The sequence below is a fragment of the Epinephelus moara genome, chromosome 17, assembly GCF_006386435.1.
Source record: "Epinephelus moara isolate mb chromosome 17, YSFRI_EMoa_1.0, whole genome shotgun sequence".
Lineage (NCBI taxonomy): Eukaryota > Metazoa > Chordata > Actinopteri > Perciformes > Serranidae > Epinephelus > Epinephelus moara.
Genome location: NC_065522.1, coordinates 25,890,736 through 25,915,555, shown reverse-complemented (window position 1 = coordinate 25,915,555; position 24,820 = coordinate 25,890,736). Strand labels below are relative to the sequence as shown.

Below are 24,820 nucleotides of genomic sequence, written 5' to 3'. Positions count from 1 at the left end.
GACACAGCACATATGACATAAATAATGCAAGGCAAAGCAAACACAGGCAGAGCAGCTACGGATGTGTCATATTTTTGTATTCTCATATTCATCCCTAACGACTCAGTGGAAGAAATAACCGCCTTGTTTCCTCATTAGACTAAATATGTGTGTCTATTTTCTGCTCATTTCCAGACTTGAACATCACACTCATCCTAAAGTTAAAGATCTTTAGATTCCGACGCTCTGTATTGTGCGCTCAGCACATTGAATCGGTATTAGCCCTCTGCTCGGCTTCCTTTATGGGAACCCGTCTGCAGCACGGTGTTGTTTATCACAAGTGCTTATTGTAAAAGCCTTTTAGTGCCTTAGTTTGGGTTAGCAAGTAAAAAGGGCAACACTGTCAGGGAGAGATTGATCTAAAGGGGAAGCCAATTTTTGTCTGTTGTTTCTAAGTGTTTCAAGGTGTTTATTTCAGTGACTTTTCTCTGCTCTTTGCAGAAGCTCTTAGCTCTGCAACAACTAAATCTATAGCAGACAGAAGCCGGCTAAAAATATTAGGATTCACCCCCCAAATCCGCTAAATATCAGGATTGTCAGCTTCCAGCTTGTGGGAAGGACACAGGACTTGTGGGAAGGGCAGAGAGAAAGTGTAGATGAGAAAGTAGACAGAGAGCACTTCAGTGTTCTTGATTTCCTTTCTCTTACCTGTTAGCGAGCATTGTGCTCCGACAGTTTCCATAGCAACTGGCGATGGAGGACCTCGTTTAGAAGCAAGGTGGAATGACTGGTGGTGGTGGTGAGTGTCGGGGGTTTTGGGGGGGGGTGTAAAGGTCCAAGGACAGGTCCAAGCAAGTGATGAAATACAGATTTGTTAAAGAGAGACAGTTCCATAGGTCTGGGGGTCACAGTGATGTAAAGGGAGAAGTTGTTAAAGAGAAAGTTTAGCCAGAGATCAGAACACAGTCGGACTGCTGCGATGGCACAGAGGATCGTCACCCTCTGACTTCCCCTCATTTTTAAAGATACTTGTGTGAGTCCAGCTAAAAAAAAAAAAACGCAGCGCCTATATACCTATACATCCTGATTACTGATACCCACTGCACCATTTCTTCTTTTCTTAATAGCAGTTATTTTTCGGATACTGGCCGGTTTTTGTCAGCTCCAAAGAACAGGAACAAAAATTCCCCTGTATATACCACCCTTCACTGCCTCCCTGCATGTATTAGGATTTTAAGATTTTGTTGTTTGCCTACAAATCATTTAACGGGCCATGTCTCTTACCTTTTGCAACCACGCATCCCGTCAAGGTCACTCAGGTCCACTTGTTGCTGGTTGTCCCAAGATCAAGGTTGAAGCACAGAGGAGACGCACCTTTGCAGTTTTAGCCATAGATAGAGAACATAGTTGCCTCATTTCTTAATCAGTAAGTTACTCAAGTGTTTAGTCTTGCTACCAGTTAATTGGAATCTCGATATTTAGGGTACAATCGCTGCTGGACGCCCAAAAGAGGAGTGTGTGTTAGGCTTACATGAACAGGTTTACTTAAAATAACTAATCATCTCAAGGAATTATAAAAACTCACATTTGTTAAGCACAGATTTGGCAAATTTTCCCCAGGTTAATACTTGTGCAGACGTTCGTATATCATATAATTTAATGTGGAGATGGTAGACAATTAGCTAGTTACGCTAGCTGTTGATAGTTAACTAGATAGTGCGCTAGCTAGCTAACGCTGTCTACTCCTTAATCTAGCCTCGCGTCACCAGGCTCTTCACGTACGGCAAAGAGCCTGGTTTCCATTCACTCTTAATTTTGTCTGGATTCTGGTTCCGGTCTAGAGAGCGGATCCAGAATTCACCAAATTCACCAAAGTAAAAGTGTTCACCAAAGTAAAACTTCAAATTCTGGTGCACCATCGATTTACAATAAAAGAAAAAGGTTAACGTAATGGCTTGGGGCTTTTCTTGTAAATTATATTCTTTAAATTAAAAAGTTTCACCGCATTTTTATTAGCTTGGTGCTTTTATTTTGACGGAAAGGCGCACCCATCGAATTCCGGATCCTGTCTCTCTTGCCCTGGTTCCGGTTCCTTACCAAAACGGCCACTAAACGGCACCAGACTACCTTAATCAATCTTGTAACTTCCACCACTGTTCATTTTAGAAAGGCCACCGCAAGAATACTTGTTTCTTGTTTATTCAAGACAATGTGTGCTTAGATTGGTTCCCGCCTGTACCTAATTATAAAAACTCACGGTTGTTAAGCATAGATTTGGCTAATTTTGGTTAATTTTTGTGCAGACATCCCTGTATCACATCATTTAAGGTGGAAGTAGACAAAGAGCTAGATAGCGCACCAGCTAGCTAACGCTGGCTGCTTATTAACTCCTTAATCAAAACATAATATATTAACTTTCACCACTGTTTATTTCAGAAAGACCACTGCAAGAAAACAACAAACTGTTTTTATAAGACAAATGTGTGTTTAGACTTTTAGAAATGAACGCTCCCGAATGTTAGCACACTCGCTAGCTAGCTATGTTAGCTAACGCTGGCAGCCAGAAACAAACTATCCATTGCATGATTCATTATCTAAACAAAGAACATGTTTTCTTGCCTTGACCTTTTTAAAATGAGCAGTATTGAAAGTTAATATATTCTGTTACCATCAAGGAGCTGATGATAAGCATTAGCTACCTTGCGCTTTAGCGATTCAGAAGGTTGTTTACTATGACATTCAATTATATAATCTAGGGACATCCCCATAAATATTAGCCAAGGAAAATAAGCCATATCCATCCTTAACAAATTTGAGTTTTTATAATTTATGACAATTAATTTGTTGTCACTTCGGTAATTCAGTTCACTTAAGCCAAACACACACTCCTCTATGGAGCATCCAGCAACGATCATAGCCTAAATATCGAGAATCAGATTAACTGGAGACAAAACCCTTGAATATAAAAACAACTCATGGAAGTTGGTTGGGAAATGTAAGTGTTATAGTGCTTATTATCGACAAAAAGCATTGCTCTTTTGTTTAAATCAGTTCCCTTTTTGCTTTTGTTATTATTATATTTTTTAAACTAGTCTATGGGAGTTATTTTTTGATTGTACAGCACTTCAGACTACGTAACTTAAATAGGTAATAAAGGATATGAATCAACATGAACTCTATTCAATGGCCACATTGAATCACAGCCCCAATTTTTTATTTTATTTTTTTATTACTGTACTCATAATTTCTGCTGTTTGTTGTGTGTCTTCAGTTTGGTTCTGACCTCTGTCCTAAGACCGGTAACTCTAAAGAAGCAGCAGATCACAAATTCTCCAGAGGGGGCGCCATGACTGACGGCCGGAAGATGCCAACACACAACAACAATACAAGCAAACAGGTGAGAAATCAATAAATATACACTATATGTACTGTACATAAATGTTTTAACCAACATGCTTTTAAAAATGTTAAAATGTTAAATACTAGTTTTTCACCGCCCTCAAACCCTTTAATTTTATCTTCTGTTTGCGGACAGTTTTCTGCTACATTCAAGTTGCGTTTGGAGAAGCAGAGAAATAGCTTGTAAATGCTTTAAATATTACTTTAAAGGAGCTGTATAAGACATCCTGAGCATATTTATGATTCAGAGTCTTGGGCCGAGATTGTCTGCACATGGCTCTCAACATGGAGGTGGCTAGCAGCTAACGGTGCTAGTAGCCATTAGTGCTGACAGCGTTAACAGTTATTACAACAGCAACAGCTGACAGAGATAATGGTGTTAACTTGGGGAGGAGACTAGAGGGTGGGTGTTATGCTTCCACAACTAGGACGACACCCTACAGACGTGGGTCGGGGCGGTGTTAACTTTGGTAGGGTGTCAGTTAGCTAGCCAGTGGGATGTAAAAGTTTTCCCAAGCATTTTTCGGACAAGGTGGAACATGTTTGGGGAAAACAGAACAGAGAAGCTCGGATTACGCACGGAGGGAGCGTGACTTCAGTCTCTGCTCAGGACGCTATTACTCCACCTTACATTTACATAGCAAATAGTGGTTTGCTGCTCTATTAATGCTCTAAATATTTTAAACATTTTTATTTTTATTACCTACGTAAATTATAGTACAAGCAACTCTCCTGATATGACGGATGGGGAAAGGCTATTTCTGTAGTCTGTGGTTGCAATCCCAATTTATCCTTATCTGCCATATTTGCCCACAGCTGACAGACAAGAGGATTTCTCTTGTTGATGGCAGCCTGAGGCCGACCAAGGACGCCACTCTTCACCAAAAGACAAACACCATAGCCAACTCCCTGAAGCTCGACATGCTCAAGGCCCCTGAAATCCCCCACAGGAGAACCTCTGCGGATTCTGGCCAGCCTCGACGCCTCCCTTCCCCGTCCCCGTCCAGGCAGTGGCAGCCCGCGGCTTTGCCCGTTCCTCCTCAGAGTGGCTGTAAGACCCTTGGCAGGAGACCCATTCTGGGCGGGGAGAGCATGATGCCGCCTAATCTGATGGATGAACTTAACTCGGTGCTGAGCAAGACTAGTCGCAGCGCCAAGAGCAATGACTGACAGGAAGAGAAGTCAGGAGAAAGAGAGGTCAGTTTTGAATGGTAAGACAAACACAACAGGGCTGAGTGTAGAAAAGACATGGAGACTGACAGAGGAAGACCACACAGTGTAGATGGAGCCAAAATAAGTTGCTTTCATGAGGAGGGATCATAGCCTGGAGACTGCTTTTGAACTCGGATATATAAAGGGATGCCGATGCACAAGGGGACGTGGAAAACAGGTGCAGGAGGCAGTGGAGGTCATGCAAACCTCAGCTGGACATGGCGCTGACCCAAGCACTACAAAGCGTGATTTATATGCCGCTCTTCAAAACCCAGAGAACGTTACAAAGACATGTTCGGCTGTCAAACCACAGAAGTTTTCCACAAATACTCCAAAGTGTTTGCTTCATGCTTTAAAGTTTCCAGTTACTTTGAAAAGACTGTTTTGACATCATCTGAGTATTATTAGTATTGTGATTATTTTAGTTCTTATACAGTGAAGTTTATCTCAAGGTAAACGATAAATTTTATAACGAGCACTTTTGCTGCAAACGCTACGACATGTAGTTGCACATTAAACACCATTTCTTGTATTTTTAAAGCCCCCCTCCCACCTGTGTTACTTTCTGCTTAACAGTTGACGCTGTTTCTCAAACATAAAATAGGGGTGTGGTTAATAGTCAGATGTAGTCCGTTACCGTGGCAACCAGACTGCAGCTGCAGCAGTTTGTATAAGCCAAACATGAGACAAGAATTAGCACAACACCTCTACTCTGTCTCTTTCTCACGTGCTATCTTCTTGACCGTCTCTTCCTCCTCCAGCTGTCGGTTATTTTAGAGGCGAGGTGCTGTTTGGCCGCACTGCCACATGCAGGCCACAGTGCACCAAAGGAAGGGGAGACATGTTGCCGAGGTCTGCCATTTGAAATGCAGTCTGAAACGGCAGTGTTTTGGAGATGCAACGCCCATCAGCACCAGCCGCCTGCACCTTAGCCCCCAGGACCAACACCGCACCGGACAGCACTGTGATTCATTTTATGTTTTTGTTTCTCTACCAGGACTTTTTGTTGTTACTGCCAGGAGGTGTTTTTTGTGTCTAGGCTGGTGGATGTTGCAAACCACCAAAATGTCCCAAAATGCATTTTAAGCAGCGACTTGGCAACATGTTGAGCCATCCTGCAGTTCACTGTGAACAGGAGACGGTAAAGAAGACAGCTAGTGCAAGAGACAGTCGCTGTGTTGTGTATTATTACTGTCATATGTCATCATCTCGTTCTAGCAATAACAACCCTCACTTTTTGATCACAATATTATTTGTCAGAAATGTTACGGAATCAGTGTGGTTAATCTACTGTTGAAAAAGGACTCAGGAAAATAAAAGATATTCTAAAAATGCCAATTACTGGAGGTGGGCTCTTAATAATAGTTGCGGGATCCGCCATCACCACACAGGATTATAAAACTTGTACTTTGTATGCAAAGAACTAGTTTAGCATGTCAAATTCAAATGATAAGAGCAGGTTTTGGGTTTGCTAGCACACTTTACATGAGATGCAATGTTAGCTAGTAGTGGTGGCCAATCTCATGAGTATTATTTATTTATATATATTTTTTTCTTTCTCTTTTTTTAATATGTTTTATACAGTTCTCCACATTTTTGTTTTGGTACTGTAACCATTAGCTGTATAGCTAGCTAGCATTGTCTCTGAAGCATATTACTCTGTGGTGCACCACTTTAAACTTTGCACTGGTTGCCACCAAACGTAATTTTAATGTACAGTTTAAATAAAGTAATAAATATTTGCAAGATGCTTAAACATGCTGCATTAGTGGACAATTTAATGATGATTTAGTTTCACTTTCATCATCAATGATTTTGTACAAGAACAAAACAATTTATGCTAACGTTAGATAAATTTAGCTAACGTCTCTTCACGTTAGCTTGTTTTTGCATGTTAACTGGTTAAAAAACACCCAGAAATGCTAAATATAGTAAGTTATGATTTGCAGAAGACTCACAAAAGTTCCATGAGACTTTAGATTTCTGGTTCATGTTCAGTTTTGATTAAGAATTTAAAGCATATGTATTAAAATATTCTATGGGTTACCAAAGGTGTCACCAGATCCACAGAAATAGATGCTATTTGCAGAAAATAAATGTTTACCAGGTGTGTATTTTTGCCTCCCTACACCCAGAGTTTTAATAAAATATATTACATGAAAGACTCATCTGAAGACTCCACTCTGCGGAAACAACATCAAATATCCACAAATAATAACACCATCAAATTTAGTAACGCCATGCTCAATCAGGGGCGGGCCTTGAGAGATAAATTAACCTGAAGAGAAACATGATTTTAGCTTTCCTGTTAAAATTCATGTGTAAACTTGACATTCCTGAACAGACTCTGATCTAAAAATTTCTAATTTTCCATTTGATGGTCTCTTTTAAGCGCACATGCTTTTATATACAGGAATTAATATTAACTTTCACTTTTTAAAAAAATAAATTGAGGAGGAAATGCTGCGCTCAGGTCTCTCGCTGGAGCAGTGCAAATAAAACATTTCTATCTGTTGCCAAACGCTCTGGCTAAAAATTACCTTTCCTGTGTTTCCACAGAAATGCAGATGGTGGGAACAATGGAGACGGTCGAGGTGTCAGTGTGCGAGCACGAAACAGAAAGAGGGAGATACACACAGGAAATTGTTTTTCAGAGAAATTGCCAGTTTTATGCTTCTTCTTTTTTTTACAGCACTGAAACTACAAATACACCCAGATCCATCAGATAATTACAGTTAGGTAAAAATAAAATACAGCATGAAGTAAAGCCATTAAAATAATACGAGAATGAAAGCATCAGTGTTAAATGATAATTACCGTCATTGCTTTCGGGTTTATTATGCATCATGATTGGATTTTTTTTTCTGTGCAGTTGCTGAGAGCTGTTTTATCTGTGTTTTATTTCTATTTTAATATTGCATCTGCTCTCTCTAGGTTTATATAATGCAGTCGCTTGGGCTCAGGTAAATCTGCTCAGTATCTGTAGGGATTTTTTACTCCTTTGGATAGATTTCCCTCTGTTTTAGTCCATGAACACTTCTGCAGGAGTCCCGGAAGCACGTCGAGCAATTCAACGCAAGAAAATACTTCATCTTTGACTTATTTATGTGTAATTATAGCATTATTTTATTCATAGATTTCATCAAATTCTGCATTTGCCCGAGTGAAGTGTAAGAATAAACTCCCCGTTTCAAGTCACACGCTGTTGTTGAATAATGTATAGCCGCCGGAAAATGCACACGTAGGCAATTGTCACACAGGTTCTCCATGAAAAATTCATATTAACATTTTATTTTCATTACAGCCCCGTACGCCAGCTGCTTGTCCTTTGTTTCATGTCCTTCTATTCTAATCATAGAGCTGCCACATTTGTGCATTCGTGGTCAGAGCATTTCTTATTAGGGCTTTGTTTGCACTGTGCAAATATGTGTTTTCTTCCCTCGCACATATTAGTTATATTACTATGTTCATTGCAGTGGTGGAAATGATTACGTCGGTGCTTAATTGGCCTGCTGAGAGTCATTTTCATCCCATGCAGCCTTGCTTCCACTGGCAGCAGACGTACTGTACAATACAACCTCCTGGATCTGATGTGCAATAATACCGTATACTATATATGCGTCTAACTCATTTGTTCAGCACTAAATGCCTGTTTCCTTTCACAATCACATTATAACTCACTTGAGAGCCATAAAAATAATAATCTCTTTAAGATTCTGCACCAAACTGTAATTTCTTGCCTCCTGATGTCATCTCTAGCTCCTCTGCAGCCTCCCTCGGACTGTCATCTCTATGTATATTTACCTCTGTTGTCCTCTGTGTCTGTATAACCCAGCATTTTCGCCGTCCCTCTGAGGCCTATAGTGGACGAAGGTCACCATATGGTGGAGGAGAGGTCACTGAAGAGCTCTGCAAAGTCATTATATGCGACGACATTGACCATATAACTGGTGAGGTAACAGCTTATGCGGCTGCAGTCGTGGAAAATAACTAGTACAGTCATGGAATTATTGTTCATAAGGACAGTTTTGAGGTATTTGTACTTAACCTAATTATTTGCATTTCTTTCTTATACTCCACGACACATCAGAGGGAAGTATTGTACCGTCTCCACCACTACCTTCATGTAAAAAAACGTAAAAAGCCTATTACAAAAAAATGGTTGGTTACACTTCCTTGTTATCCTTGTCACATGTCTCTTAACTAACCAATGAGCAGCTAGACCGAGGTAAATGTTTGTGAGAATTACTGAGGCAGATCCAGCAAATTATTTAACAGATTTCAACAATGCTGCTGTGAATATTTTAGCATGTAAATATGTGAAAGATAACTATGAACATAAATGTGTAAATGTACATTTTTAGCTAATTACTAAACACATGAATTGGCTTTACTTTTAAACCTTACACTAACAAAGGAATGATACATGGTTAAGAATTGGTTTGTAAATCATCTATGAACTAGGGGTGGGAATCACCAGAGGATCCACGATACAATATTATTGCAATTTTATTTATCTGTTATGACTCTGAATATTGCGACAAAAATACACTGTGAAACAAACAGGTGCTGACGAACTTTGTCAACGGCAATGGCACTCCTTGATGGCTGCTCAAAAACTGCTCAGGAATTGCCTAAGGAACGTGACAAAGAGTTTAGACCTGGCATCCAAATTCCCCAGATCCCAATCTGATCAAGCACTTGTGGGACGTACTGGTGCCACGGCTACACATTCTCACCCCGACCTCGTCACATATCGACGTTTGGTCATGGACTTTCCACGTCCACATATAACGTGCAGGGTACCCTGGGTGTGTTGGTTGTTGACGTTCTGGGACGCCAACTCTAGCCTGTTACATGCATCGTCTGTTTTCAAGATACACTCCTGTTTTCACAGGAAATGTACAGTTTTTTTTATCCTACAATAACAAACGCACGTGGTTGGATCTAAGAAAAAAAGAGCAGGGTTTGGCTTTATAATCTTTCAGGAAGCAATCACCAGCCTCCCTGGTGAAAGTTGGTGGTTGTTGGACCCATCCTCCACCTATTCCGCTCAGCCTGCTCGGACTTCTGCTGCTCTTACTTTTATTGTTGGCCTTCTGCGTTTCCCCCTGATATGGCTGGGTGCCATTAAACAACAACAGCGACCAGCTGAGTATCATGTCGACGTGAAAGGATGGCTTGTTTCATCGTGTCTGATGCCAGAAGTCACTGACCAAGTGCAGGATTTCGACGACTTCGCAGTGAGACTGGGTTGACCCCAGAAGAACCCTTGATCAACAGTGGGGCCTCTTTGGATCAACTTTGCTCTGAACTGTCGAAGCATGGACGGAAGATCTCTTGGGGGTGTCTTGCAGTGTCTGGCATTGGGGCATTTGCGGCAGATCTTTTGAGACCTGCCAGTTGTGAGATGGGGTGCCAGTGCTTCCTACAAATGCTCAATCAGATTGGGATCTAGGGAATTCGGAAGGCAGGTCAACACCTTAAGCTCTTTGTCAGGTTTTCTCAAGCCATTCCTGAGTAGTTTTTGCGATGTTGCACGGTGTTTGGGTGGGTGGAGCACCTCAAATGGCGTCCATGTGAATGCCAAGACTATGGGTTTCCCAGCAGAATATTGCATTGTAGGATGATCAATGTCAATCACTTCATTTGCCAGTGGTTTCAATGTTTCGGTGTATAAACGGATCATGTAATGCTCTGAAAACGGCCATTTTCAATGATTAGTATTTTACTTCACATCCCAGAAGAGCCATACCAGAGAATCTACTACAAGTAACATTTACTTTACATTACAATTAACAGATTTTGCGTACTATGCTAACGTGTCTTAGAAACATACTTATTTTTCATACTACCCAGGCAGCCTTTGGCTTCCATTCATTTCTGCACAAAATGGAAATGAAGTGGCAAACTGTCTGCATCAAGTCTGCATTTATTTCTGTCAAAAGTTAGGTTATAATTACGAGGTAAGTCCCTGCAGACTTGGAATCAATCTGCATTTAAACCGCGGTGCCAATTTACAGTATGAGGCGGCCATAATTTAACTTTAACCAAAGTCAGTGCGGACTGTGTGTGTTCACCGTGATGGGATAAACAACTTAAAGTTTTAAGAGGTGGCTAATTGATGAACTCATGCCGGGAGTGGTGCACAATCTAAAACTGTGGAGTACGAAAATATGCTTAATTTGCAGGTAAGGAAATAGTGAAAACACACAGGTACATTTTTAATGATAATTCTGTCGTATATTCACTTATATAAATGTTACTGCCAGGATTTGTGGTATCGCTGCTTTTACCCAAGGTAGGTGAATATCTCTCAGTTTCTTCCACCACTGCTGAGCTGTGCGCTCTGAGTCATACAGTACATGCATGCAGAGGTGTACAGTAGCAGAATAGCTGTATGCAGTGTTCACACAGACAGTGATGACAGCGAGAGAGGAGGGGAGGGGGGGATTAGAGAGAAAAGAAGCGAGCTGATATGCTCGGGAAAGAGAGAGGGAGCGAGAAAATGACAAGTTATTTCAAAAGAACAGACATGAGCCCTCTGATTCGACGTGAGATGCTTCTCAATTAAACCCGGCGCCTGTGGTTTTTAAAAACAAGGCATGTTGGACTTAATCCGATGCAGTTTTGAGATGTGGAGGTTATCGATCAGCCCTCGGCCTTGTGGAAGTGTCCACTGAGGCTGCGATCTGATCCCCCCCCCACCTCCTTGTCTCCCACCATCTTTGGTGCTTGCTTTGCCTCCGTCTGTGAATAATATAAACATCAAGGGCAGGAATGAAAGAGAGCAGATGAACGACAGGTCTCAGCATGGCTCTAATGCCACTTTAGACATCTGTATTCTAGTCTGCTGAGAAGTGCGTCCTCACGCCGCCTCTCTGAAACAGTCGTGCAATTAAAATATACATCCTTTGCAGCCATATGCTTAGTCATTTTCAGAGGCTGGGAGAAAAAATTGCGAAGATACCATATTGACTTAAAACACACCAGATGTCCGTGAGAGCGGTGCACAGAAATGAAGTGATCTTCTTTGCTTTATCCCAGACTAGTGTAAATCAGAGAGACGATACTGTTAACTCTGACATACTGCAGCTGTATAACATGCACGTCGAGCCATGGCCCCGGTGATTTACATTTCCAGAAAGGGTAAGCCTTATATTAATGGAGCCGTCCATTTTAGCGGCTATAAATAGCTCACTGCATGAAGTTGTCCCACTGCTGGCTGCCTTTTTACGCTGATCCACACATTCTGCCCTCTAATCTCAATTCTATTAATGTCTCGGGTGATATTTACGACACATGGACCCTTTTAGCCTGACACGGCTGTAAAGTATATGTTCAAACCAGCCAAGCTTTATCTAATTAAAAGCCTCTGCAATTGCAATTCGACTGGGATTGAGTCTTTAAAACCTCAATCAGGTTTCTCCCCCCCTGGTTGAGGGAGGGAGCGAGTCACCACCGGGCTAATAAAGACGGGAATGTTCAACATTCCAATTAAACAATGTGGGGAAACACGGCTGTAGATCATTTTCATATTTTCCCATTATTGGAATTATAGTAATGATCCCAGATGGAGGAGGTCACCTCAGTGATAACACTGTGTTTGTTTGGATGGTACCTGACTGTCCTGTAGCTGAAGCTTATTCCTAATACCAGACAGTCTTGCATATGACTGAATAGAAGGCGTGGCTTTGACTGGGGGAGCTTTCACATCAGGGACCTGGGCCTGGATCCAAGCACACTTGACCCCAAAGTCCAGTTTGTTTTATTCTTGTAAACACTTTGTACCGTACCTGGGCATTGTGAGCTGATCCATGCACGAGTCCTTTTGAAAAGGTGGTGGAAAGTATGGTCCATGTCTACTCTGGTGCGGTACGCATCAGGTGTGAACACCAACTCTACCAAAACACATAAGTGGATTGCTATTTAACTCCAGTACAAGGAGCTCCACCTCCAGCCAGGAGCAGAACTTAGACTCACTGCTCCACTGGTCCTTGCCAATGATGGTCCCTGAGGCACCAGTGTTCGTCCATGGCGCACTTTTCTACACTGTAGCACAACATAAATGTGACGTCAATGCTACTTTGTGCAGCTCCCTCTTGAGCCTTGCTTTATGTACCTTTTTCACATTAGCAGGAGTTCTCTCCAAGACCTGAAAACAAACTTTGTTGTGTAAATTCGAGAAACTTCCCCTTTAAGAGTTGTAATTTCTCTAAATTGTCTTTTTTCATCAGTTTCTCTTTTACTCTATTCAACATATTTACGTGCTGTACGTACCTTACATCTCTTACATTCCTCATGTAATAAACATACCATTTTTAACACAGATCCGATCTTTTCCTAAACCTCATCAAGTAGTTTTGGTGGCCAAACCCAACCGTGCTGCCTCCATGTTACATCACTTTTGTCCCATTCGTAACGAATGCATTTCTTTTAACCAAAACGACAATCTTTTCCAAAACCAAGTAGTTTTGGTGCCCAAACCAAACCGTGCCAAACCCTGTGTAATAGAGCTGCAATGAGTCGACTAATCAATTAGTCGATTGACAGAAAAATAATCAACTCTTTAATAATTGATTAATTGTTGACGTAATTTTTACACAAAAATGCTGCTTTCGGTTTCTCTAAAATGAAGATTTCTTGCTTTTCTTTGTAATATATCAAATAAAACTGAATAAATTTGGGTTATCGACTGATAAAACAAGACATTTAAAGACATCATCTTGGACTTTGGGAAACAGGTATGGACATTTTTGACTAAATAATCAGCATTTTATCGTGGTTAGTTGCAGTCCTACCATATAATATAACAGAATGCATGCCACCACTACGTAATCGATGTGAAGAGGACGTATACATTTTATGTGTATCTGTGAGATCAGGTTGCACCGGGAATGTAGGATCCAGTCTTTTGGGGGTTAATATAGTAAGATAAAGTCAGACTATCATTTCTGCTGCATTGATTTTGACTATTGAAAATAAGAAGTAATAATAATTAATTGTTGAGGTAATTTGTCGCGCAGAAATGACAGAAAATGCTGCTTTCAATTTCTCAAAGACTGAGATTGCCTGCTGTTCTCCGTTATATATCAAATTAGCATGAATATTTTGGGGTTTTGGGCTGACAAAACAAGACATGTAAAGACATGACCTTGGATGATTAATGGAGAAGATAATTGGCACGTTATAGTCGTTAGTTGAAGTCTTTAATTGCGTGCTGACACCATGTTAAGCAATGTGTCAGGTTTGTGGTCATTTTATGTATGTCAGTGAAATCAGATTACGTGGGGAATGTAGGATCCAGTCTTTTGGAGGTTAATATCGTGACTTAAAGTCAGACTATCTTCTCTGCTGCATTGCTTTTGACTATTAAAAAAAAAATCTGTCTCTTGCAAGTTCCCCAACTTTATAGGCATCAAAAATAAATCTCTGTAGTACCCCTTTAAGATGAAAAATAAATCCTGGGGTTTAATCTCTGCACATAGAAATGCTGTCTCTCCACTGTGAACATTGTGCACTGCAGTGGAGGAGAATGATTCTAATATTGATACAACCACAGCTGGTGGATTCAAACAACAAGAGGCTGGCAGGCTGTATATGAGGGTCTCTGGGACTTGGCGAGGGTTCAGCACCTTAAGAAAGAGAGAGGGTTTGAGACAGCCAAGAGAGAGAGGAGGAAGGAGCTGTGAGCTGATCAGGGTGGACCTGCGAACCCCGCGGTCATTTCCATTTAGTAATCCACTCCAGAGGTGGAATGAGAAGCGAGGCCGAGCCGACCTCTGCATGCCGCCGTCCAATGGGCTGCCGTATTTCACTGGCGAGGGAGCGAGTACAGGAATGGGCAGGCGTAAGCCGAGGAAGAACAAGGTGGAAGGAAATGAGTGAAGAAAATGTGACTAATAGAAATGGCAAGATTGCATACCTGAGCACTTTACATGGCGAGAAAGAAAAGTGCATTAGCAAGAGGGGGGATAATGCTGGACGCTCTCCTGACCCCTGCATCCAGAGTCCGTGTATTGGCTTTCTGTTCATGTGTGGGACCTTGACCACCCTATTAAAGGAGGCAGCCAGCTCCCTGGAGTGACCAGCAGCACACCACATAAGACAGTCAGCGATTTGTTGTGCACCATCATGCCCCCCAGCTCTCCAAACCACACCATCCCAAGGACACAGATATAGATTGGACACCATTGATTTGAATTGGGCAGACGAGCATAATTTGTTGCCTCATTCTCAGTCCATTATTTATTTATCCCCTTCTAATCTAGAATGCCAGTCCATCCACAGTAACCTTCATCTCGAGATTGTTTGGTCTAAATTAAGTCATCAACACAGGGTGGGTACAGAAGTGGCAAACTGGAAGGGATTTAAACGTTTGCTTGTTAAAGATGCATAGACTTTCTATAGAGTAGCAGAGGAGTCGTCCTCTGAAGTTTAGGTGTCCTTGGCTGGTGTTTGGTGCACTTAATATCTGACATACTGTCTATATACACACTCCAAGCCACCAATCAGAGAGCTGAGATATCTCATCATTATTGCATCAAACTAAATTGGTGGTATTAGCAAGTCAATAAAAACACCTCGCCGCGTTATTTGGCTTATATAGTCAAAAAGTTGTTTTTGATTTCAGATAAAAATATAAAGAAAATCAGCAAAATATCAGTAACATGCCGCTCATAGAAAGACTGGATATGTTTAGTCTATTTTAATCTTCCTTCCATATATCTTTTTTTCATATAGAATAATTCAGTCTTTGATGCGCCAAATTGTTTTTATGTCACCGTGCCAGTTATAGCCGTGGTCACAGGTATTTTGTTTACGGGTTGCATGTTCATGCATCCATGCGTCTGTCCGTCCGTCCGTCCGTCCGTCTATCCATCCGTTCATCCCATTCTCGTAAACTCGGGAATTTCTTCAAATTTGGCACAAATGTCCACTTGGACTCTATGATGAACTGATCAGATTTTAGTGGTCAGAATTCAGGGGTCAAGGTCACTGTGACCTTATCTATCCCCTTCTCTACAGCACAATATCTCAAGAACACACCTTGAGGGAATTTCTTCAAATTTGACACAAACATTTGGACTCAACAATGAACTGATTAGATTTTGGTGGTCAAAGGTCCTCTGTCTCATTCTTGTGAACGGAGTAATCTCAAATTTGGCACAAATGTCCACTTGGACTCAAGGATGAACTGATTAGATTTTGTTGGTCATACATCAAAGGTCAAGGTCACTGTGGCCTTGTCTGTCTCATTTATGTGAACATGCTATCTCAAGAACACCTTGAGGGAGTTCTTTCAAATTTGGCAACAAGCGTTCACTTGGATTCAACGATGAAATGACTAGATTTTTGTGGTCAAAGGTCAAGGTCAATGTGACCTTGCATCCATCTTGCATCAACCAGAAGCGACAATCATGCGTAGTATACCATTAAGTCAGTAAACTCAGTGGCACTACATCCTTACTTGCTGAGGTGGACTTGACAGGAGAGGGCCGAGAGGCAGAATGGGGGAAGTAAAAAACAAAACAGGCAGAGAGTGAGGCACCAAGGTCACAGTAGCCAATGGGCCAACCTGTTCTCATTCTGAAGTCGTCGAATACCCCTAATTTGTCAGTGATTTTGGCATCAGACGCCTGACACCAAAAGCCACTTTTGGAGTTTGATACGCAGCCGGACAGTGTCAGTTTGTAAGGTGGCTGGATTTAACCTCTCAGGGTGTTATGATACTCTGCTGGTCAGGTGGACAGCACCTGTTGCGGAAGTATGATAAGCGGCCTCACTTAATCACGTGGGATGGCATCAGGTTGAAACGCTACCAGTAACTGCATAGTATAAGGAGCTAGAAAGTCCCTACAGGGAGGGTGGGAGGTGTGGCAGAAGGGTCTAACAAGCCACGGACTTTTGTTGATGCCCAAGCATTGGTAGCGGTGTGCTGGAGCATCAACAACAGACATAGATTGTTACCTAGTGTGTAGTATGTAGACCTAAAAGGACACTGAAAAGGCGGTGATATGTTTGGACTTGGGATGAGAATGTGTTGTATGGGCGTATGATTTTTAGAAGGGCAAAATTCCTGCTCTGGCCACATTGAATCAAAGTTGTGTAGTCTTGGTAGCGACACTTTCTAACATGTAAAAGAAGAAGTAACCCAGTGTTTTGCTGCTACAGTTATACTTGGTCTGGTGTGACCAGTATCTCGGGAGGCTGCTGCTGTGTGACAACAGTGGGACTAGTTTCCTGACTACATGCCAACTTGTGCTTTGGTGCATTTAGCTCTTTTACCGTTCCCTTCTTTCCCCATGAACGTCAAATACGGCTACAGTGGCTGCTATTAAGAAAAAGTTACATAATCTCACTTAAAATTGGTGCAGCGTACGTGTTGCTTTCAGCCTGTTCATCTTACATAGCAGCATTAAACCCAGCCAGGAACAGATTTTGTGTTCTGCTGAGTTTCTCCATGCTGCTATCATTTTGATGTTGTCTCAGCTTTATTTTTAAAAATTCCCTTTTTTTTTTTAAATTGTGGGCTGAATACAGAAAGCCTGTTGTGTCCTCTTCCTCTTCTTTAAACACCTTTTTTACATTCCTAACCGTACCCAGCTTTGTTTAACCCTTTAAACTTCACCGCGTCTTTGTTCCTACTGTCGTCAGCCTCAAAGCTTGTTCGGAGTGAATGTGTCCATACGTCTGAAGGCGCAATTAGCCAGAGGAAGAAACAATCACAGAACTTAATCTCATAATTGATATTAAGCCCTTCTATATGCAAATGATTGAAAAAGATCCAATCTTGCCATTTTATTTGATAAGGCTGTGAACTCCATCATAACACACACATGCATGTACAGACACACACACATATCTCTGCATCTTCCCTGAGCTAGGCCGGTCTTTTTTCCTGATGGCGAGATAATGACCCTCATTGGTGTGTGAGATTTCTGATTAGCACAAGAACAACAATGACTGCTAATTACCACCTGAAAGAAAAGCTGGGCTGATAGAAGCTCCTTTCAGCCCCATGGTGCTGCAGAATGGTGTATGTGTGTGTGTGTGTGTGTGTGTGTGTGTGTGCTTTGTTTACGTGCATGTGGTTGATTTCCCACTAGAGGATATAAAAGAGATCGAGACAGACCAAGGGTGAGGGGCAAGTGCTCTAGCGAGACATAGTTAGAGCGAGAAGAGACAGAAGGGACGGATGAAAAGGAAGGCCGTGATGATAGAGTTGTTCCAGCTCATAGACATCCGCCGTTTTTTCCCAACCCACCACAGACCCATTTAGCCAAAAAAAGACACCTTCCTTGACTAGTCTGACCAGTGGACATCTGTATTACACATCCTGGTCTGGCAAAAGAAAAGCATACCTGACTTCACAGCTGCACCATTGTGAGACAACACAACCCTTGCACAGCACAAAACCGCACACAAGTGGTTTTCCCAGTTGCTAGGAGATGCAAAGAGTTGCTAAAAGGGGAATGACTCTTTCAGACGAAAAGGTAGTTACAGTAAATGTTTATTTTCCCCTCGTACTTTTGAGTACACTTATAAAAATCGTAAAATCACTGTCATTTGCACGGCGGCGTAGCATGAATGGGAACACCTACTGAGCCCATTGCCCTCTGAATTCATGCTTTCCAGGCAAATCTTCTGTCTCTGCGCTGTTTTCCCATGCGCTCACAAGATGTGTCGGCTTTGATGTGTCCCTGTTGCCCTGACTGAGGGTTGGTCTGCGGCCTCCAGCGAAATTTGTCCCAATGAATATTTGATTCACCTTGATTACCTATTGGTTTGGTTCAATATGGCATGCATAATGAAGCACAATGCAGCTGCATCAGAAATGCAGCTCTGACAGCTCGCCAAAGGAGTTGATGTGCACCTGTAGATGGACCTTCGCTTCAGAATGGACTCCCTCCGACCCCATACCTTTTCATCTTTGCTCCCACTGCTCTACCTTCAGCCTGATCTCACCTCTTCAATCGATCCTCTGCTTTCTAAACCAAGTTACAAGCATCTGATGGAGTTGTCTTGAAAGGACCTGGATCACACAGTGGGAAATGGTTCAAGACAGAGCTATGCTCCAACATATGTCCAGGTTGTCAGACCTCCAAATAGATCCTATCTTGCTTTTGTTATGCTTAGTGCAATAGTTTCATTACCATGTCCTTTAGGGCCTCTGTCCACATAGGGTTTTTCTTCAGCAGAAAAGCCGTGGCCCCAGTACGCTGCCACCCAGTGCTTCTTTTAATGACGTGCTCTGCATTTGTGTGTTTTCCATGACAACAATGTGTTGACACTGACATTAGCTAGGAAGCTAATGCAACGCTACATTTAACAGAGGGTTTACTACACAGTCAACATCAAACGTACAAAGCGAACAACTTAACGCTCACCAGCGACATCTAGTGTCCACAGGCCGATCTACTCCCCAAAAATGAGCTTTTCTGTTTTTGCTGTGATAGCAGCAGTGACAAGATTTTCAACTTAAAGCGCTTGGAGCTGTCACACAAAAAAAAGGCAGAGCATGTGGCTATACTGTATATGCTGTCTCCTCTTTGGGACCAATTGAAAAAAGACGCTGGTGCAGAGACAAAAACGTCATGTGGACACAGACCCTAAAGGATAACTTTGATAATTTTCAGCTTAGACCCTGTTTTCCCATGCTGTTGTGTCTAAATGATAGGAACTACGATTTTTGAAACTGGTCCAGTATTGAGCGAGAGTGTTGCAGCCAGCAGGTGTGAAACAGGCTGCAATGTAACCACCAAGGGCAATTGCGCACCATGAATTTACATAAACTAAAAGTGCCCTTTTTTGCCACAGACAGGCTCAGATTGTTATTCTAAGTGTGACAACATTGTGGAAAGGATCCCTACAGAGATAGACCTTTTCTTAAAGAGTAAGATCCTTTTTGTTTAACAAGAAACAGCCAAGATATCAACATCGTCAAACCCACCAGACTCCATTTAAATAAACAGTAATTTTATCATTATAAAACACACTTCATTCAAAGTCGACAGAAACAAAATAAAACTCACAAAAGCCATCTTGGTTCATTCTTCCACTCTTCCAACAATCACCAACTCTGGTTTGGTTGATATAAACCCTTAACTCACCCAGTTAGATGTGAAAACATGCTGGCTCTATACACGCTAAAATTACTCTTTATTTAAATGGAGTCTGGTGGGTTTGGCAATATCGATTTCAGAGCTATTTCTGGTCAAACAAAAATGTCTGTCTCTCTATGGATCCTTTCCATAATGTTGTCAGACTCTTATAATAACAATCTGAGCCTGTCGGTGGCAAAATCAAACACTTAAAGTGGATGTACACTGATGGTGCCCAATTGCCCCAAGTGGTCACATTGCATTCTGTTTAGTGGCTGCCGGCTGCAGCACTCTCGCTCAATGCTACCAATTTCCAATGTTCCCATGAGTCACGTAAGATACAAAAACATGGGAAAATAGGGTCCAGGTTAAAAAAATACCAAAGTTACCCTTTAATTGATCTGCCATTTTGCTAACTGAAGTACAAGCAGGTATGTAATGGAGATGTATTGGAGGGAATTCAACATGTGTTCATTTTATTGGACCTCTAAATGGATGCCGTCTTGCTGTTGTGTATGCTTTAGTGCAGTGGTTTCCAGCCTTCTTGGCCACCATGTCCTTAAAGCTGCAGACTGTGCATTTTTTAAAAAGAAAAGCAATGAAACACACCATTTCTTAAATCAATACACCTAAAGATTTGGTCTGTATAACCTTATTTGTTTTGGTATGACCAGCAGCTTATGGTGACTAATGTTAGATAGATATGTGTGACTGACATTACGAAGTCAGTTTGCTGACTCTCTGGCTCTTCTGCAGGTACAGATGAACATGGTTGTGTCTTTAAAGCCCCTGACTGAAGAGAATCTTGGGAAATGAAGGCTGATTCAATGTGCAGGTATTCTGTAACTCCCACTTTCAACTGAAGTTATGTAAGGGCCCAGACACACCAAGCTACTTATGTCAGGCAGTGAGCGTCTGTTTTTGTGGTGTTTCCTGCACCGTTGCCGTTACTCGACCCTTGTCCGTTGTTTTTCAGCCTAATTGATAATTGAATCGAATGAAGGGATCAAACAACTAAAGTCAAGGGGGTGCAACATGGACGCAAACAATTACATTTTTAGCCATCAAGCTCTTGAGCAGAAATGCTTAGGAACTGTTCGTGTTATTGTTTGTTTGCACAGTATTTTTTTATTTCTTTTTAGCCTTTTATTCACTAATTAGTGCATACACATGTTGTCAGTACGGACATACTAACAAATACAAACACAAACAAAGTGGCAACAACAGATTTACAGATGTTATGATTGACCAAACATAAAAGGGCTTAGAAAGCAAACATGAAAAACGAAGATGGGGTTATAAATAAATGTACGACATGGTCTGTTTGGGTTTGAATACATTGCAGGATGGGATTGGTTTATTGTTATAGATTATTTCTATTCATATACACACATTCCCACATACACATACATGTCCCCAGATGCATGCTTATATTTGCGTTCATACCTGGGTTGTGCCTTTAGCTCACCAGCAGCAGGATGTCATCAAAGAGAGCCCTGCTGCCAGTACTCTGCAAAATACATACAAAACAGCTGTGCAAAGAGGCGCAACAACAAGATGAAACCCAACCTGAAAGTTTAACTTCAGTTTACACTAGTCCACTACTCTAGACCCTAAAATATATGTTTGCTTTTTTAGATTTTAGACCATAGACATAAGCTCACGTTAGCTTGCAAAGGTGAGCTAACAGTTAGCCAGCTAGGGCGCTAGCTGCTTAGTGTTCTCTCCTTGATCATAACAGAATACAGTTACATTAACTTTAATTCCTGTTTGTTTTAGAAAGGCCACTACAAGAAATGTGCTTTGTTTGAATCATCAAAGGGACAGTGAGTCATTGATGTTTGTCTTTGGTTGCCAGAGTTAGTGGGCTAGCTGTAGCATGCTAACGTTTGCATGCTAACATTTGCATGCTAGTTGTTGTCCCAGGGCTATCATACAAAATGTTAGTTGTTCTCGTATGCTGTAAAGCCCTGTGTGGCAAATTGTGATTTGTGATATTGGGCTTTATAAATAAAATTGATTGATTGATTGACAACAACCACTTAGCAAAATCAGGATCTGCGTGTTGTTAATGTGCTAACCTGCGAACTAGCATCTTGAATCTGTCCTGTTGGTCTTCCGATTTCCCTTTTTGAATCATGAATATAGACGATCATCACCTGTTGATATAGAGTCATTTCCTCTGTTATACGATGCGTTTAAGAACAACTTTTTGCCTCAGACCCAGGCAACAAGAGGCAACGCAACAGTCAGCCTTGGTCGCCACCAGTTCTTTAAAGTTGGTTTGGTGTGTCTGGGCCTTAATCTGCCTTCAAACCAGAGCAACGTCTCCATGTGGATCCTCATCATCTGTGATTCTTGAGCAGCTCAACCAAATTGTTTGGTTGAAACTACTTTGAGAGACCCAAAAAAGGAATTATATCAACTACTTAAAATTTTGTGTTTAAAAAAAGAAGAAGTGTTTTTCTCGTCCCTGGTTTGGGAACCGTTGCTTCAGGATCCACTGAACATGCAGCGAGCTGTCTGGCGCTCCTCGCCGTGGTTCATTGAAACTAAATCCTCCTGTCGTCTGATTTTACCCTTTTGTTCCTTCAAAAACTCGCCTTTTCTTTTGAACCATGAAAGTTGGCCGATGTTTTCTTATAACTCCCAACTCCAATCGAACGTTTCCTTCCAGCCGTCCTTGGATTAATCCATTTTCTCTCCCCCTCTCTAACGAGCCTCTTTTCTGCTTAATTAACATTAGTCGGGGCTTGTTTGTGCAGGCATGCTATTCAGGTCATGAATAAACTAGGGACTGGAACTGGTTTCTTTTGCATTCTGAGAACTGTTTAGTTCCTCCATATTCATCCTGGCTTATCGGGTGCATTGTCTGCGTGTGTATGCAGATTTGTGTGTGTGTGTGTGTGTGTGGTTTCCTAATGAATAGAGGAATGCTAATGGTGGTAAAACAGTGATTTCTCCAGCTGATTGGGTGTAATGGATGGTACTCAGAGCTCCTTCATAATTGATGAGGATGTCTCGTGGATGTCCCACTGCTGTTGTGCATTGACGGTGGCGTGCGCGCTTGTGTATGTGTCTGTGGAGGCGCAGTGTTTTGGGTGGGGCCCGAAGACTCCGGAGAAGTCTGTTCTTGTTATTTCTGCAGTAGCTCCTGTCAATTCTTATTAACAGAAGCACGCTCCGCCGTCTCCATAATGTATGACTGCGGATTGCGGGGAAGAATGGTGTCAGATTCTCTTATCAAATTGAAAGAAAACAAAGCCATAATCTAATTGTTTGCAAAAGGAGAATTGGATGATTAAATCTCATTGTTTTTCATTTCTCTCAGAGCAACGGAAAAAAAGACAAGAGTAGGAGAGGACGGGGGAGCCGTCACTGTGCAGGAATCTATATAAAAATGTCTTTTCGCCGTCTTAAGTTTTGCCGAGATTGCAAGTGAAGTGTGTGTGACTATGGGGGTAAACAAAAACACAGACAGACAGACAGTTCACACAGCAGCATCTGATGAAATAGTGCATGAAGACAGACAGCCAAGGACGTTAGGCTGCCTGTACAGTATTCTTTGTCTTGCCGAGAGATGGTGTTTACAGGCTTACAACATTGCTACAAAGACATTTGATTAATATTGCTAGCCAACATAGCTAGAGACAAAAATGCGAGGAGCAGAGGGGACGGGAAAAAAATCTTGTTTTTATTGAAACAGGTAAATCCTGCGCTGACAAGTTGAGGCGTTGACCGCAGGGTTGCAGTCTGCAGTGGAACTTTATGCCCACCTGTTTATCCTCTGTGTGCCTTGTGTGCTCATCTGAATGCGTGTGTGTACAACAATTGTGACATCTCCGCTGCAGCGCACCTGCGAGGTCCTGGAGAGCTGAACGCGCAAACCTGCAGATTACCTCGGGGCCCCGCGGGGTCTCCCATCACTCCTACACAAACTCCCGCAGTTAAACACATCTTACTCACCCGCTCTCCCTTTCTTTCCCTCGCTTTCTGTCCTGTTGTTATGCTTTCATTTTGCATCATCGGGCTCCCCCGGCACCTCCGCCGCTATCACATTTTTCACTCGTCCTCCTCTCTTCTCACTCCATCTCTTCTGTTCCCCTTCTCGCTGTTTCCCAGGCATCGTGCCAACCTGATGCTTCAACTCCAGCTCTTGCCATCCATGGCTTTCACAAGCTTTGACAGAAGGAATGCAGGCGGGCAGGTAGAAATACAGATTTAAAAGGGCAGATATTGGTTGGAAATAGGGAAAAATAGCCACACAGGTCCACTAAAACACACCAAATAAGCTGCTGTTATGCTGATACTGCTTGTTCAATATCTGCGTTGGCAAGCACTAAAAAAGCCCCCAATATCAATTCAATTCAAATCTTCACACAGGCATTTTTTATTGCTTTTTATTGCATTGTATATTATTGTTACGGTGCATTTAGAGAAAGCTGCATGAGAGAACACAGAGTTAACTCCCAGTTCTGCAGGAGGACGTAACTTGTTCATTATATGGGAAAGAAAAAAAAGTCTCGGAGCAAATATCAATGGAATAAAAGAACAAAGGCAAGTCTTGAAGAGCACAAGAGGGCTCTTGTTTCTTTTCATTCTAAGCTGTGGTCTGTAATTACACCGTCACAATTGTCGAATAAAAATTATGCAGAGCAAGCAGCCTGGCATTGTTTAGACAATCCGCGGGTCAAAGGTAGCTTTTTATTTATTAATCGTCGGCTTTTTAGCAAAAGAACTTTGGGGGAAAAAGCTGCAAAGCCGAGACAGAGTCGCAATTACAAAGCCTCTGTAAAAGCTGATTCTTCATAAATGGTGGAGGGAAAAAAAGTGAAAAGGTAAAAGCCTGGGTAAGAAGTGGGGAAAACCGATTAAACAAATAAATGAGCAAAGTTACACTGAAAGAATGGGAGATTTTGTTTCATTCTCACTTCTGGATATGGGATGAGAAAATCAATTTGGAAAAACTTGTGGGGGAATTCAATAGTGTCTTTATTGCACCCAGTGCATGCATTGGCAGCAATTATTACCAGCGTGCACGCCGGACATCGAAGAACACAATTCCGTTATTGATGACCGAGATGAAACGCACCCCTGTCAATATGATTCAGTTTCATCCATGCAGT

General features: G+C 41.8%; 1 protein-coding gene across 2 annotated transcripts in view; it reads left to right on the top strand.

Moving 5' to 3' along the window:
- arap2 (ArfGAP with RhoGAP domain, ankyrin repeat and PH domain 2) overlaps positions 1 to 5,610 on the top strand; it is a 227,178-nt gene extending 221,568 nt beyond the window's left edge. For both annotated transcript variants that reach the window (XM_050067659.1, XM_050067658.1), the window contains exons 33-34: positions 3,251 to 3,376; positions 4,195 to 5,610. In XM_050067659.1, the coding sequence (XP_049923616.1) occupies positions 3,251 to 3,376; positions 4,195 to 4,548 (480 nt within the window). In that variant the 3' untranslated portion in view covers positions 4,549 to 5,610. The remainder of the gene's footprint in view (positions 1 to 3,250; positions 3,377 to 4,194) is intronic.
- The last annotated feature ends 19,210 nt before the right edge of the window (positions 5,611 to 24,820 follow it).